The 17295-nt window shown below is 37.3% G+C and overlaps 1 protein-coding gene across 10 annotated transcripts in view; it reads right to left on the reverse strand.

The window, feature by feature from the left end:
- The window catches only part of PTPN13 (protein tyrosine phosphatase non-receptor type 13), a 207050-nt gene that overhangs the window by 19553 nt on the left and 170202 nt on the right, over nt 1-17295 (reverse strand). For 6 of the 10 annotated variants that reach the window (XM_044224592.1, XM_044224593.1, XM_044224588.1 and 3 more), the window contains 9 exons: nt 16997-17180; nt 15532-15690; nt 14822-14993; nt 14514-14724; nt 11018-11085; nt 7125-7186; nt 4652-4796; nt 3438-3575; nt 3251-3339 (listed from right to left, as the gene is read on the reverse strand). In XM_044224592.1, the coding sequence (XP_044080527.1) occupies nt 3251-3339; nt 3438-3575; nt 4652-4796; nt 7125-7186; nt 11018-11085; nt 14514-14724; nt 14822-14993; nt 15532-15690; nt 16997-17180 (1228 nt within the window). The remainder of the gene's footprint in view (nt 1-3250; nt 3340-3437; nt 3576-4651; nt 4797-7124; nt 7187-11017; nt 11086-14513; nt 14725-14821; nt 14994-15531; nt 15691-16996; nt 17181-17295) is intronic. The other 4 variants (XM_044224594.1, XM_044224590.1, XM_044224589.1 and 1 more) reach the window with 1 other exon arrangement.

Below are 17295 nucleotides of genomic sequence, written 5' to 3' on the forward strand. Positions count from 1 at the left end.
CATAATACAATGGTTAGCACCTTAAATTTTGGCCCATAGGGTTAAAACCCTAAAACTTTCGGGATTGTACATATAATCTCTTTATTCCACCACTGGGTATTTACTTAAGAAAATAAACACATGAATTTGAAAAGAAGTACCCCTATGTTTATGGCAAGTTTTTTTTTTTAGTAATCTTTACACCCAAAATGGGGCTTGAACTCACAATCCCGAGATCAAGAGTCGCATGCTCTACCATCTGAGCCAGTCAGTGCCCCTACTGCAGCATTATTTACAATAGCCAAGATATGGAAGCAACCCAAGTATCCACCAATAGAGGAATAAAAAAGATGAGATCTTGGCATTTGTGATCACATGGATAGACCAACAGAGTATCATATTAAGTGAAATAAGACAAGGACAAATACCATATAATTTCACTGAGATGTGGAATCTAAAAAATAAATGAACAAACAAATAACAGAAAGAGATTCATAAATACAGAGAAGAAACTGATGGTTGCCTGAGTGGACAGGGGTGGGAGTATGGGCAAAACAGGTGAAGGAGATTAAGAGGTACAAACTTTTAGTTATAAAATAAGTAAGTCATGAAGATGAAGAGTACAGCACTGGAAATGGAGTCAGTAATACTGTAATAACTTTGTACGGTTACAGGTGTTAAATTATACTTAATGGGGTAAGCACTGAATAATGTATACAATTGTTAAATCACTATGTTGTATAACAACTAAAATGAATATAACATTGTATTTCAACTATATTTCAATAATAAAAGCTAAAAAACAAACAAACAAACAAACAACCCACAAAATTTCCAGCGTTGTAGAATACACTGTTAAGAACTGATGCAGTTGGGGCGCCTGGGTGGCTCAGTGGGTTAAAGCCTCTGCCTTTGGCTCAGGTCATGATCCCAGAGTCCTGGTATCGAGCCCTGCTTTGGGCTCTCTGTTCAGGTAGCCCGCTTCCCTCTCTCTCTCTGCCTGCCTCTCTGCCTACTTGTGATCTCTGTCTGTCTGTCAAATAAATAAACAAAATCTAAAAAAGAAAAAAAAAAAAAAAAAAAAGAACTGATGCAGTTGAGGCACCTGGCTGGCTCAGTGGGTTAAAGCTTCTGCCTTGGGCTCAGGTCATGATCTCAGGGTCTTGGGATCGAGGCCCCCCACCCCCATCAGGCCCTCTGTTCAGCAGGGAGCCTGCTTCTCTCTCTCTCTGCCTGCCTCTCTGCCTACTTGTGATCTCTCTGTCAAATAAATAAATAAATAAATCTTTAAAAAAAAACAAAACAAAACTGATACAGTAAATAATCTGCAATTTGTTTATAGTGATCCCGAAGAGATGCACTTATGAAAAACTGAATATTTTCAGAAGTTGTAAGAAACTTAAAATTAGGGTGGCTCAGTGGGTTAAAGCCTCTGCCTTTGGCTTGGGTCATGATCTCAGAGTCCTGGGATTGAGCCCCTCATCAGACTCTCTGCTCAGCATGGAGCTTGTTCCCCCCGCCACCTCTCTCTGCCTGCCTCTCTGCCTGCTTGTGATCTCTCTCTCTCTGTCAAATAAATAAATAAAATCTTAAAAAACAAAAAAAAAGAAAAGAAACTTAAAATTACTCCAATACAGGCACTATTCTAGAAATATAAAAGATGAAACAGAAAACTCTTCCAGAATATTGGCTTAGTCTTCCTTGCAGCTATGGAGGCTAGTCATATTTGTCTTTTTTGAATTTGTCTGCTTATGAATATAAATTCCACAGTGATTTTAACACATTTAGAGTTTGGTACAAATGAAACTTCATGTTTTTATCTCAGTACTTTGTTTTTTCCTTTCTTGAATTTGTTTTTTTACTTTCTTTGTTTTGCTTACTCTTAGTTAAAATCTCTCCTGAAGCAGAAGTTTCATATATTCAAGTGTCAATTTATTAATTTTAAGGATGGACTGACCCAAAATGTTTGGTCTTAAACATCTTGAATTCTCAAGGTGCAAATTTGTGGGATCGTACTTTGCTGGTAGAGCAACTATATGATATGAATGCTAATTAAGTAATTAATTAACTAAAGCTTTATTTATTTGAGAGAGAGCATGAGTTCTCTCATGGTAGGGAGGAACAAAGGGAAAGGGAGAAGCAGACTCCTCACTGGGCAGGGAGCTCAATGCAGGGCCTTAATCTTAGGACCCTGAATTCATGACCTGAGCTGAAGGCAGATCTTAAATTGCATGAGCCACCCGGATGCCCCTGAACCTTAATTTTTAGATTTGTACTAGATAGTTTTACATCCTGATTTCTTCCAAGTGAAATTTAATATCATTTTATCTCAGTACTATGTTTCCTCCTTTCTTGAATTTGTTTTTTTACTTTCTTACTTTTTTTAACTTTTTTACACTCTGCTTCTCATTAAAAAAAAAGTTGAAAGATTTTTATGGGACAGTATTTAATTTATGGGTAAATCTAGGGAGAATTTAAACTTTAGGTAAAATGAATAGAAATATTTAATATTTCTTTTGCTTCTTTGCAGAGCTTTAATGTCTTTGTAATATAGGTCTTACACATTTTGAGTTGAATTTATGCTTATAGTTTTTTTTTTTTGTTTTGTTTTTAACTATTGTGAATGAAATTTTACTTAATTACACATTTTATAACTGGTTAAAGCAATGACTTTGTTATGGTCTGAATTGTGATTCCCCTAGAATTCAGAGGTTGAAGCCCTACTCCCAATGTGACAATGTTTGGAGATAGGGTCTTTATGGCGGTAATTAAGGCTGAATGAGGTCATAAGGATGGGGCGCCAATCCAACAGGACTAGTGCCCTTGTAAGAAAAGGAAGAAATACCAGGAGTGCACAAACACAGAGGCCATGTGAGGACATAATGAAAAGCTGGCCATCTGCAAGCCAAAGAGAGAGGTCTCATCAGAAACCAACCCTGCTGGCACATTGATCTTGGACTTCCAGTCTCCAAAATTGTGAGAAATGAATTTCTGTAGGTTAAGCCACCCAGTCGGTGGTATTTTGCGATGGCAGTCCAAGCACACGACCACAGGCTGCAAACTCAAATGTCTACGGGAACAAGACAGATAAATATAAACCTGTGAATGCCAGGGTCAGGGCAGGGGGTGAGCAGTGCTGGGAAATCGGAAATGGTGGAGGCGGGGGAGGCAGAAGGAAGGCCTCAGCAGAGAAAGCAAGCTTTCAATAGGGAGATACATGATTCTAACAAGATACAGCATCCTAGAGTGTTTATCTAGGCATTATCCTTACCTCCGTAAAATCTTCAGGTAACGGTGAACCGTCACGGTCTGTGTCTTCTGCTCTCTCTTCAGATAACTTCCCATTGGTTTTCAACGAACCTGGGAGAGAAATAAATGGGCCAAAAAGAATTAAAATGCTCCCCAGAGGCCTTTTTGTATTCCTTAGTATACCAACTTCTTTCCTCTGGTTCATTTACCTGGAACACAGGCGTCTCCTGCTGCGTTATTTTGGTTTAAAAGATTCTGGGCTTCCTCATCCACAACATCCAGCAGAGACTGAATGACTTCAGCCTCTTGAGGATCATCATAGATATCATCTTCTGGTACATTAGATTCTTGGAAAAAAGGAATTCATATGAGATTTTATTATAAAAATACTGACATGAGAAAGAGACACTGTGTCAAATCAAGGATAGTACGTCTTTTGGATTTTAAGCCTCGCCTTTGAAAAGCAGCCAGGACAGGAAAAGCAGTTTACACTCATGGAATCTAGTCATTTCTAGTCCCAGCATGACTCTGGCTGCCATGACGAAAGACCACACAAATACAACTTAAAAAGAATAAATCAAAATCTATGTCTGTGAAGCAATAACCTAATGCTTATTTTCCTAAATTAATCCCAAATTATTAATTTATGAAAGAAACTCAACTAAAGAAGTTATGTTACAAAGATTAAGGATATACAAGAGCGCCTGGATGGGTCAGATGGTTAAGGATCCAACTCTTGGTTGTTGGCTCGGGTCAAGATATTGGGGTCATGAGATGGAGCCCCAACGTCCCTCACTGTGTTAGGGGAGGAGCCTGCTTAAGATTCTCTCACTCCCTCTCTCTCTGCCCCCCCCCCACTGCCATGTATGCTCTTGCGCACATGCTCTCTCTTAAAAAAAAAAAAAAAGAAATAAAATTTACAAAGATTAAGGATGTAAGAGAGCAGCCCAAACATACTCAAGAAACATTTTCTAAATTATTAGGTGAATTGCTGTTTCAAGGAATATAAGTAACACTATCAAACAAAAACAGCTGTCTTTTCTAACATTTAAAAATATTTTTAAGGGGCGCCTGGGTGACTCAGTGGTTTAGGCCTCTGCCTTCGGTTCAGGTCATGATCTCAGGGTCCTAGGATCGAGCCCCACGTCGGGCTCTCTGCCCAGCAGGGAGCCTGCTTCCCCCTCTCTCTCTGTCTGCCTTCTGCCTACTTGTGATCTCTGTCTATCAAATAAATAAATAAATAAAAATCTTGAAAAAAAATATTTTTAATATTAGAGATGAGAATGAGTACAGGACCTTTGTATAGTAATGCCACAATAATGTAACAATAATTTTACATTGTTCTTTTATTTCTTTGAACAACAGTCCTTCCTTTTTACACTACAGAAGCATGTATTCCCAATAGCTAATATTTCTTTATTACCTGAATTATTAGGGCATTTAGAGTAACTGGATGATTGATGTGGAAAACTACCTTTGGAGAGAATCAAGTTTGCGGATCCCTTCATTTGGTAAGTAGAGCATTTTCCTTCAGGGTACAAAACTTCAGTTATTTCTTCCCCATTAACCTATGGTATGAAACCAGAGCAAATCATTAGTTTATATTTTACTAATTTCCAGGATTAGGGAGGGACTGTAGATTACCACCATGTCCTTCTCTCCCTCTTTCTTAGTATAAAATCCATTTTTAATCTACCCATCATAGATCAGTGTTTCTAGGAAACATTGGTATAATGGAATGTACAAAGAGGATGGGACTATCCATCACCAAAAATCTCCGGAAACAGATTACACATTACATGAAATCATTATTTTTATGCCAAGAATTCTCACAATGTTTATTATTCCAAATTTTGAGTTGTCAAAGAAAACTTTAGTACATAGTATTTCCTAAATCTGTTTGACTGCAGAAATCTTTTTTTAAGACATATTTTATGGGACTTATCTTTCATATAACTTTTTAGTAAAGTTTTATAGGATCACTAAACTTAGAAGTTGAGAGAAAGGGAAAAAAGTTGTCTTTTAGGGGCGCCTGGGTGGCTCAGTGGGTTGGGCCTCTGCCTTTGGCTTGGGTCATGATCTCAGGGTCCTGGGATCAAGCCCCGCATCGGGCTCTCTGCTCGGTGGGGAGCCTGCTTCCCCCCAACTCTCTGCCTGCCTCTCTGTCCACTTGTGATCTCTCTTTTGTCAAATAAATAAATAAAATCTTAACGAAAATCGTCTTTTAAGTATCAGTGAAGCTGTGACTTGGACAGACTCTAGGTTAGCATTCTGGTCAACTGCTGGATATAAAGACTTTCAAATCTAGTCTAAATCTCATCTCAATTTAAGAAAAGTAACAATGGGTGCATAACTATAGTTATTGAATAGAATGTAACTTTCTAATTCCATGGTAAATTGTGAACACTTCATGGTACATGGCCTATTGAAAGAAAACTGATTTGAGCAAAAATGCATCATTAATGACTAGAATAAATTAAAATAAATATACATAAATAAAAGATGGTTGCTCTGAAGATCTTGCTCTTTTCATCAAGACAAAAGTAGAAATGGTAGATGGAACAGGATTGTTTCTTTATAACTACTGTTTATATAATGTCAAGTTTTACTGGATTGTGAAACTTTAATCTTTATGAGAAATTCATAGTACAGATATTAGCATCAAGGACAGAACAATGTTTGAACAACTTCCTGGAATATTTGAACGCCAACAAAAAATGTTTGCAACCATGAATAACAAAGGTCCTAGTTTTTAAGGGTTTTATATAATTTAAACAGAAATTCTCCCCATCCCTTTCAACAACATGCTGATAATTAAAAAGAAAATGAACATCATACAGCATGACTAACACTAGAAATGCACGAAAATTCAGGTGGTCCAGCTGTGTGTAATTGCAGACCTTTCAAATAAACAGAGAATAGTGGGTGTTGCTCTATCTCAATTATTTTTGTGTCCCAATCATTTCTGCCTAATAATTCTTCTACTACAATATCTTTTCAGGATTTGCTAGACCAGTGAGCTGAAAGACATAGAATTTTGACCTTCTATACTATACTAAATCCAGCTCTTACCCAGAAGTCTTGTTGCGATGATAGGATTTTCAGATTCCTAGGGGACCAATGCCTCAGCTCTGGATCTTACATGGAAAGACTTTCAGATAGTGGGGTTCAGAACAGACTGTATGGGATGTGTGTGGGATTAAACAATTCCACAAAATGAAGACCCAGCTGGGATCATTTTAGAATGTACATTACATGCCAGAAGAAAATCTTAAAAAGAAATGCTAATCAAACAAATGGGCATATGTAAGGCCTTATAGAAAAAGCTCGAAGTGGAATTTAGTTACGTATTAAAGCAGTTTTGTTAAACCACCTCCAGATTTTTCTGCACTAATCTTAAATAATTAAGTTCTTACATTTGATTATGCAGTAAAGCATTTCCCATGTCTTTTAAAAAGCAAATAAGCCTATATCTTCTGTCAGTGCCATCTGTACTAGCAGTATAGAACTGTCATTTGAGAGTCACTGCTGGTCAACATTAACCCAAAGGACCAGTTCTGCTCTTAATTATGTTCTTCTCTCCTGGGGAGTAAGACACAACCAAAAGAATTGTGCACATTAATAAAAAAAAATCCCAGCGCTAAAGCTATCCGTACAAGTAATTAGCTTATACAAGACCTAAATATGTGCCAAATATTGGAAGGTTACTTGTGTGGGGGCTTTTCACTGTGTGCTTTCTTTAGCAAGGCTATGAACTCACTAAAATAGATTCCAACTTTCACAACATGTATCTAAAAAAGACAAATATTCAAATGTGAAATCAGTTTGGTTCGAGACAAACAAGTTTGTTACATAGCTAAGGAAGTATGACACAGAGAAGGCAGACTTTTCCTTACCTTGGAGAATGAATTACTAGGAGTGAGGACAGGTTTGCAGCAAGACTCCACAGGGTGATGACCTGGGAAGGGACAATGCAGAAAGTCAGGGAAGAGCCAGCTGGAACCACAAGCGGGACATAAAAGAAGTGAAAGAAAACCCACATTTCTGTGCATATTCTTATTTTTTTTTTTTTAAAGATTTTATTTATTTATTTGACAGAGAGAGAGGTCATAGTAGGCAGAGAGGCAGGCAGAGAGAGAGGAGGAAGCAGGCTCCCCGCTGAGCAGAGAGCCCAATTGCGGGACTCGATCCCAGGACCCTGAGATCATGACCTGAGCCGAAGGCAGATGCTTAACCCACTGAGCCACCCAGGTGCCCTTCTGTGCATATTCTTATTTTTATTAGCGTATCAGAAGAGGTCATAATACAAAGTGATTTAAAACCAACTAGAAGGTATCAAAATTTACAAAAGGGTTTATCCCAAGGAAAAAGCTAATTTCTTGAAAGAAAATACTATAGTTTGCACGATAGCTCAGTTTGGGCTGAATAGTTTTACTTTGAGACACTGAATATAAATTATCCCGACTGAATGGGAGACATAACACATTGTTATGTGACATATGCTCACTTTACTACTTAAGGGAAGGTAGCAAGCCATGTATATCATTTCATAAAGGCAATCAGTTTAACACAGTAAAGTAAGTTATGGATACAACTAACTAGAACTTTTAACGTATGTCTAAGCCAAATGTTAATTTTAACTCTTAGCCATTAGCACGAAGATTCAATACAAATACTAAAATGAAATGATTTTTCTTACAGTTAAAAAGTCATATTTAAAAATCATTTGCTTCATTTAATTATATTTTTAAGAGATTTTCTGAAAGATATAGTAGAATTTGGAAAAGTTAAAAAGGAAAAAAAATAGAAAAGAAAAAAATACAAATAACTTTATTCAAGGACATCTATTTGAGAAGGACCTGAAAGTAATTCTACCTAGAGGGGCATGTGGGTGGCTCAGTGGGTTAAGTGGCAGACTGGTGATTTTGGCTCAGCTCACGATCTCATGGGTGGTGAGGTCAAGCTCAGTGTGGGGCTCTGCGCTCAGTGGGGACTCAGCTTGAGAATCTCTCCCTCTGTCCCTACCCTGACTTGTGTGTGCGCTCAGTCAAATGAATAAATGAATAATCCGTGCCCTCTATAATACCCAACACCTGGTACCCCAACCTCCCACCCCCCCCCACCACTTCAAACTGAATAAATGAATCTTAAAAAAAAAAAAAAGAGAAAGAAAAAATTCACCTAGAAAGATGAAGGTTGACATGAAACTTGTAGGGATAAATTTCTATAATCATGTGGAGGATTATGAAGAGCTAAAGAATGCATTTTAATATCATTTCCAGGAGATACAATACATTATTAAACTTCCAGGAAAAATACTGAAAGAATGCACCAATAATAGACTACTGGTTCAAAAAATCACCCCGGAATAGTACAAAACACAACAGTTTATTATTTGCAATCTCTCCCTCCTGTTCCCTTAACTGCCCCTCACCTTCTTTGTCTCCAAGCAACTACTAATCTGCTTTGTCACTATAATTCGCATTTTCTATAATTTTGAATAAATGGAATAATATAGTATCAACTCTTTTCTGTCTGGTTTCTTTCATTCCAGGGTCTTATTTTGAGGTTATTTTGATTGTGTTTCTATATGTCTCAACAGGCCATTTTTATTACTAAGTAGTATACATAGTATACTGTTGTTTGGATATATTGGTTCATTCATTCATTCAATAGTTTTTGGACATTTGAGTGGTTTGTGATTTTGATTTTTACCAAGGAAGCTGCTAAAACATTCATGGACAGTTTTCTGTGTCTGGATATATGCTTTCTTTTCTCTTGAGTAAACAAAGAGAGGAGTGGAATGGCTGGGTCATATGGGAGGCCCATGTTTAAATTTTTAAGAAATTGTCTGTTTTATAAAATGGCTATACCATTTTATATTCTCATCACTACAAGAGGGTTCCTATTATTGATAACTATATGATTTTCGGAACTCATAAAGAAATCAGTTCTGTGGGGACGCCTGGGTGGCTCAGTTGGTTAAGCAGCTGCCTTTGGCTCAGGTCATGATCCCGGCGTCCCTGGATCGAGTCCCGCATCGGGCTCCTTGCTCGGCAGGGAGCCTGCTTCTCCCTCTGCCTCTGCCTGCCATTCTGTCTGCCTGTGCTTGCTCTCTCGCCCTCTCTCTCCGATAAATAAATAAAATCTTAAAAAAAAAAAAATCAGTTCTGTCGAAGTCAAATCAGAGAATCCCATAAAGACAAATCACTGGGTAATTTTTACAAGGGGAGGGGGTGGCAGGGCACAGCTTTCTTTAGTTTCAGATGACCCAGAGCTTGCTAGGAAATGCTCTCCTGACTTTTCTATGAGGTAGTACGACTCTAATGTGAACTGGCACTAATAGAGAGTAGTAAGGATCCCTAAGGCATTCAAGATAACAGACCAGGAGGCGAAGAGTTGTACTTTAGTATTTAGCAGATAAATCAGAACTGCAGTAGTGAGATCCTTTTGGTATTTAGATACTACTGCCTGATAACCTAAAAGTTTACTTCTGTATGAAGTACTAAATTCACATTTCAAATACATTAATTTCACATTCCCCTGTGTCTATCATTCTTATTATTATATTAACACTAGCATTTAAAAGCTACACTTACTGAGCCCAGTTATGTAAAGGAGAGCATGGAATCAGACACCCCAGGTTTAAATTCTGGCTTTACTTATTATTACTTATTATTTACTTATAATTACTATTTACTTATTACTTTTTTTATTAACTCTGTGAGCTTGGGCGAGTTGTCAGACTTCTCTGTCCCAATTCCCCTTTTATTAATGGAGGACTATAGTAACACTATTCTCGCAGAGTTGTTGTGAGGACTAAAGCAATTAAAAGAATGCTTAGTTCAGGGTAAGCATTAAATTTATGTTAGTGACTGCCACAATTATTAACACTACAATTTCTATTATTATGTTAAAATGTAAGGCAGATACTTTGTATATTTGTTGCCTTATTCACAGTGTCCACACCAACACCTGGCACAATGAAGAGATTCAATAATTGTCTGAATAAATTATTATGCGACAATTATTATGATAAGCATTTCACGTATTATTATCCTATTTATCCTTCATTATAAACTTATAAGATAGCTACTATTAATATTCTTATTTTACTGATAGGAAATAGAGGCTTAGATAGGGATCAAGTAACTCATGAAGGTCACATAGAACTTATAAATTCAGGTCTATTTTGGCCCTAAATCCCATGGTCCATGCTGCTCTACTATTTCAATGTTTTTATTTAAATGTAATTTTTGGGTAGGAGAAGAATCCATGAAACAAGATGGGATAGGGAGGGAGAGAAACCATAAGTGACTCTTAATCTCACGAAACAAACTGTGGGTTGCTGGGGGGAGGGGGGTTGGGAGAAGGGGGGTAGGGTTATGGACATTGGGGAGGGTATGTGCTTTTGGGTAAATTGGAAGGGGAGATGAACCATGAGAGACTATGGACTCTGAAAAACAATCTGAGGGGTTTGAAGTGGCGGGGGGGGGGTGGGAGGTTGGGGTACCAGGTGGTGGGTATTATAGAGGGCACAGCTTGCATGGAGCACTGGGTGTGGTGAAAAAATAATGAATACTGTTTTTCTGAAAATAAATAAATTGGAAAAAAAAAAAAACAATAAAAAAAAAATAAATGTAATTTTTTGCACTTAGAGAGATCCTGAAAAAACTCTACTCTGGAAGGGCAATAAAAACATTGTAGTGATAGTCTTCAAACTTGCTTTTGGGAAAAAAAAATTTATCTTTGCCTAACTACTTGTGTCATAAAACAAATGTATCCTTACCATTGGCTTTTGTTGACTGAGTTGAAAAGGCAGACCTCTTAGAACTTGGGACTACTGGATGACCATCTCTGTGTAATTAAAAAAAAAAAAAAAAAAAAAAAAAGAAAAGGCAATTCCAGATTAATATATTTATTTAAATACCCTTTGAACCATCTGCTAACTATTGAGCTTCAGGAATTTTATTTATTTATTTATTTAAAAAAAAAAAAAAACAAAACACAAACGACTTATTTATTTATTTGACAGATCACAAGTAGGCAGTGAGGCAGGCAGAGAGAGAGGAGGAAGCAGGCTCTCTGTGGAGCAGAGAGTCCAATGTGGGGCTTGATCCCAGGACTCTGGGATCATGAACTGAGCTGAAAACAGAGGCCCAACCCACTGAGCCACCCAAGCACCCCCAGGAATTTTATTTTAGATGGGCTTCAGAGGGAGGACTGGGCACCCCTGAAACTGCAGACAAAATCTCTGTCAATTTATATTTACGTGTTCTCTGGAGAGAGATATTCTTGACTGAAAAAAGATTAAGAATCACTTCTTTACATGATCTTTTTCTAGGTCTCAGTTTAACACATTACCACATTTCCCCTCTCGTTAAAACATTTATAATATTCTGATCTAATTATAGTTCACTATACTCAGGTGATAGTTCAAAGATAACTTAGGAATTATAGTATTGATCATTACGTTTCATATATCTGAGGTCCTTGATATGTGTTTTTAAAAAATTATTTAAAGTGAAACCTAGACAAAATATATATATGTTCAAAGGATCGTAAAAAGGATAGTACCACCCAATGTGAAAATCTGTAAAAAAGCACCTTGGAAGCAGAGGACTAGTATGCTATCTTCTCATTGCTAGTACTTGAGAGAAAAGAGAGTCTGCCTAAAGTATACAGTGCTGGGAGAAGCAATTTGGGTTCTGTATGTTCTTCCTGGGTACCCTAGGAGTGCAAGGCCCTGACTGCTTTTTATCTGGGCCAACTCTCAAGGCTGTGTTTGTAGGAGAAAGCTTGAGGTATGAGGCAGCCTCTCTCTCCAAATAAAAAGCAGGTTTTCTTACAGGGTGACATAAAGGGGCAGGTTCTCTCTCTCTTCTCCTCATGGTATTCAATGATACGACCCACTACATGTTCAGGAAGCCACTGGGCCCACATGTGCCATATTCGGGAGACTTAGAAGGTGTATGGAATTGACACTGATACCACGCCCATGCTGCTCATGGTGGTTACTCAAAAAATATTTTGTCTCGGGGCACCTGGGTGGCCCAGTGGGTTAAAGCCTCTGCCTTCGGCTCAGGTCATGATCCCAGGGTCCTGGGATCGAGCCCCACATCGGGCTCTCTGGTCAGCAGGGAGCCTACTTCCCTTCCTCTCTCTCTGCCTGCCTCTCGGCCTACTTGTGATCTCTGTCTGTCAAATAAATTAGAAAAAAAAAATATTTTGTCTCTGATCCAGGAGTTTCATACCTTCTACCAGCACCCAAGAAACAGTAATTGGGTGGTTTATTAGCTTGCAAGTCAGGTAAGATGACAGACCCTGTACCGTTCATGACACACAGACAAATCTCTATCCCTCCATTATAGCTACCCCTTAGACTCTCAAGAGGACAGATATGTATACAGTAGTGGAGAAAGCTAGACGAAGAAAGAAGGGGAAAGTAATTGTGGCTAGCACCACTGTAAATGTAGTGACTACAGTGAAGGTAAAAGCAGAAAGGCAAAAGAAAGTGATTTTAGGGCTGAGGTAAAGGTTACTCAATGGATTTTGAAGCCAAAAAATTCGGCTAGATCTATGGTTAGAGGAGATGTTAATTTTCACAAAAATATTTTCCAGATTGTTTGAACACTTTCCTCCTCCACTAATTAACATTCAGCTACATCTATGAAAATAAATGCAAGCCAATCAAATTTTTAGAAATATAGGAGGGAATGAGATCAGGGATTACATTTAAAGAATTAAAGTACACAGTCTAATTTAAAGTTTGAGAAGGAACAAATGTTTATGATCACATGATTTAATTATAGTTCCTGTATATTGAAAGACATACTATGTAAAACTCACCATGTATCACAGATAAAAATGTAACATAAATCTGTAATCCAGAAAGCCTCGTTGTATATACATTGTGGTAGGCAGGATAACAGTCCCACAAAGATGTCTACATTCTAATCCTCCAAACCTGTGAATATGTTACTTTACATAACGGTAGAAGGGATTTTGCAGATGTACATTAAGGATCAAAGGTGGGGAGATTATCTTGTATGATTTGGGTGGGCCCAGTGTGATCATAGGGGTCCTTATAAGTGAAATAAGAAGGAAAGGCAGAGTCAGAGAAAGAGATGTGACAACAGAAGTAGAGTGCTGTGACTGTTTGCTTTGAAGATGGAAGAAAGCCATGATCCAAGGGATACAGGGAATCTCTAGAAGGTAGAAAAGGCAAGAAAATGGATTTTCTTCTAGAGACTACAGAAGGAATGCGGCCCTGATAGCAATTTGATTTTCGCCCAGTGAAACCCACTTTGTATTTCTGCTTCTAGAACTATTAAGATAATAAACTTCTATCATTTAAGCCACTTTATTTGTAGGAGTTTGAAATGAATACATACATTTTTTTTCTAATTTATTTCTATTATTAAGTGAAAGGAAAGTGCCTATTAGCACTTTTTATAATGTGAAATTGTTATAAGGTGTAGTGAAAGTGATAAGTCTATGCCCCAATGGTTGTAGACATGAGGTTTGGGTAGGACTGACTTTGCCGCAGCTCCAGGAATGGGCCAGGACTGGTCTAGGCCAATCAGTCTCTTTGCCTCAGTTCAGGGACCAGCATTTAGGTCTATGGCAATCAGCAGACATTCCTTGCTTTATCATGGTTACTGGGGAGACTTGTCAGAAGATTGTTCTGGATAGTGCAGTATATAGGTATGAGACATGAAACTGACACAGACATTTAACGATCATGAAGGAAACACAGAAAAGGAAGAATAAATTAAAACAGCAAAAAATGGAACCAGAGTCCAGATCAAATTTTACCTAATGACCAGCTCATCTTTGGACTTTTTAAAAAATCATATAAACCCTTTATTGTTTAAACCAAGTTGAGTTGTATTTTTCCTGTTTACTTACAACTGAAAACATCCTGACGACAATGGTAACCACCCTCTTAGCAACTGCAAACACGTAACCAAACACTAATCCTCTTAACGTGCTCTTGGAATCTCCTATTGGTAAGTCTATTCTGAGGGTGCCTGGATGGTTCAGTTGGAAGGGCATGTGACTCTTGATCTTGGGGTTGTGAGTTTGAGCCCCAAGTCAGGTGTAGAGATTACTTAAATAAATAAAAAATGTTAAAAAAAAAAAAGTCTGTTCTAACTTTATTAATTCTTGCCAGTTTAGCTGTGAGTTACTAATTTAAGAGTAGCTTTTTAAAATAGCCTAAGTGTAATCAACAGCCTGGCACTTGTGCAAACACACAAAACCCACAAGTAATTGCAGAGTACCTTGTTGCTTTTAGCACCACTGAAGGAAGTGACATGTCCAACGCTCTATTAGCTTCTTCCAAGGTCATTCCTTGTGTGCTGACTCCATTCACATAGTGGATGATGTCCAACAGTTGGAGGTTACCCTCAATGGCTGCAACTGACCTCGGGTTAATATCACTAATATATATCACTTGATGAAGGCTGTCATGACCTCCAGATAAGGAAAAACCTTCAGGGAATAGAAAATATTGGTTTCCTTAGTCTTAAGAGTACTATTTTAACCTAGCCAAGAAAATCACCCCACACAAAGCTTGAATGTGCATTACCCAACTCCTCCTTGTTGCATGTTAATGTGATGTCAGGGAGCAAATGAGGCAGCACTGGCATCCTGGGTAATTCCAGAACTCGTCCTAGAACTAATCTGACTGTCTTGGGTGCTGCTCGGAGCAGATTCACTGCATCTGTGTGAGTCATGTTTGTAACATCCGTATCATTAACCTACAAAAATGAGAAATAGGCAAAACAGGATTAGAAGTTGCTATGGAAATACAGTAATCTCCCTACCTGTATATTAGTCAGTAAGAGAGTGGTCTCCAATTTATGGCAAATTCCCTTTATTGTGGAAATCATAAATACAATGATCAAATAATTACACGCAAAGTAATAATGTAAAATACAAATGCATCATTATTTTGCAAATATAGGAAATTTATCCTCATAGTAGTTTAAGAAACTTTCTGTTCCTGATACCCAAGATAGCTTATTTAATGCTTCAACTGAGATTAGAGGGACTTCCTAATTAAAAAGGAACTGTAAACATTCCTTCCTAATTAAAAAGGAACTGTAAGTATTCTTACATTCAACTGTAAGAAACTGTTAACTATATAAGGCCTTTATCATTAAGAAGTGGAGATGGGAAGTATAAACCAAACAATAAATGGAGTGTTATATAAACTCAACCCTCTTATTCTTCCTTCTCCAACCTTGGCTTACTTTTTGGCTATATCTGTACAAATCCATTCTGGTAACGTCTCACCTTTATAAGCCGGTCCCCAGGTCTGAGCCTTCCGTCACTTTTGGCTGGGTCTTGAATGACATCATGAACATAACAACCAATACTCTGATTGCCTTTGGTTACTGTAAAACCCAGGCTTCCTTTTTCTGATTTAATTAGGGTAATGAGGAGTTCTACTTCCTAAGGAAAGAAAACAGTGACTCTTCAGGTTGTCTATTTTTGCCCATCAACACAGAGTTTAAAGTAAACTTTAAAAGGTTACTGAGCTTAACCCAGTGAAGAAGCTAGGTCTATCTGATTCTAGATAGAATGTATCCCCATTTAAAGTTGGTTTAGGTACAGTACTATGTATTTGTCTAAAGAAAGTGGAGACAAAACCTCCTCATGCTTCAATTTTTGTATTTTCAGGATAACAAGGACTCATATTCATTAGTGGCTATACTTTGATGATCAAAGAACACATTTTCCTTGGAAAGTTCAGAAAAATTCTTCATATATTTCTAAACAGTCAAGATAGATACCAAGTGTCATAAAAGAAAAGGTTTTCTTGTAAAAACATGAAGCCTTTGGGTGACTAAATATTACAGCTTCATTTAATTGCATAAATAATTAAAAAAATTTTAAAATAAAATTTTTAAAAATAAAAAACAATTTAAAAAAATCTCTAAAAAAGATTTTGAATAAGATATGAAGGTTGCTTATAGGTTTTCTTTTCTTTCTTTTTTTTTTTTTAAAGATTTTATTTATTTATTTGACAGACGGAGATCACAAGCAGGCAGAGAAGCAGGCAGAGAGAGAGGAGGAAGCAGGCTCCCTGCTGAGCAGAGAGCCTGATGTGGGGCTTGATCCCACATCGATCGTGACCAGAGCCGAAGGCAGAGGCTTTAACCCACTGACCCACCCAGGTGCCCCTGCTTATAGCTTTTCTAAAGGAAATCATTCAAAGATTTTCTTCTCTTTGAGAAAAGATTATTTTCTACTGCTGAAGATGAAACTGAAGATATAGATGTCACACATGCATACAAACACACACACACACACACACACACACACACACCAAGTATCTGGAGAGATTAATTCCAAAATATTTATGATTTTTAGGTGGTGAGATTATCAGTGATTTTAATCATTTTTTCTTTGTTTTTTAATTTTCCTATAACAAATATTTATTACTTGGATAATAAAAACAATATTGAAAAAGGCTGATTTCAATCAATGTAAAGGATATTATTCTTGGAAATTTGGCTTCCAAACTGAATGTAAGGGTTATAAGTCCTAGGGCTATTAGTGCAATGTAAAGGATTCCATTTGGGCACACACAAAAGTGTGGATAAGAAAAAAATTACATTCAAAGTTGATTAAAAATTAGATAGGCAACTCATCAGAATTTGGGAAATAGACACTATTTTAGGTGCTCTACATATATTTCATTTAATCCTTACTTGAGAAAATATAGAGATTTCTTAATACAGAGGAAACAACTCACCAGCTCAAAGTCTTCAAAGTGGTTTTCCAAGTCATTTTTCAGAGATGTCAAGTTTTCTTGTCTAGCTGGTTCAGAAATGTGATATATATGATATTTATCCATTGAATTAGTGCAAGCAGATTCTGCTTGGGGTTGATAGCTCCGTCCAAGAGTCATGTCCGATGGTAGAGGGGAAGGAGGATTGCTACACAAAGAAGCAAGACTATTTTCAAATACATTTCAATCTAATATAGTAAATTTGTGCCACAAACAGAATATGCTTAACAAATATTCATGGCTGCATTTGGTTGTGATCCTGA

This window comes from Neovison vison, chromosome 11, assembly GCF_020171115.1.
Source record: "Neovison vison isolate M4711 chromosome 11, ASM_NN_V1, whole genome shotgun sequence".
NCBI classification, from domain to species: domain Eukaryota; kingdom Metazoa; phylum Chordata; class Mammalia; order Carnivora; family Mustelidae; genus Neogale; species Neogale vison.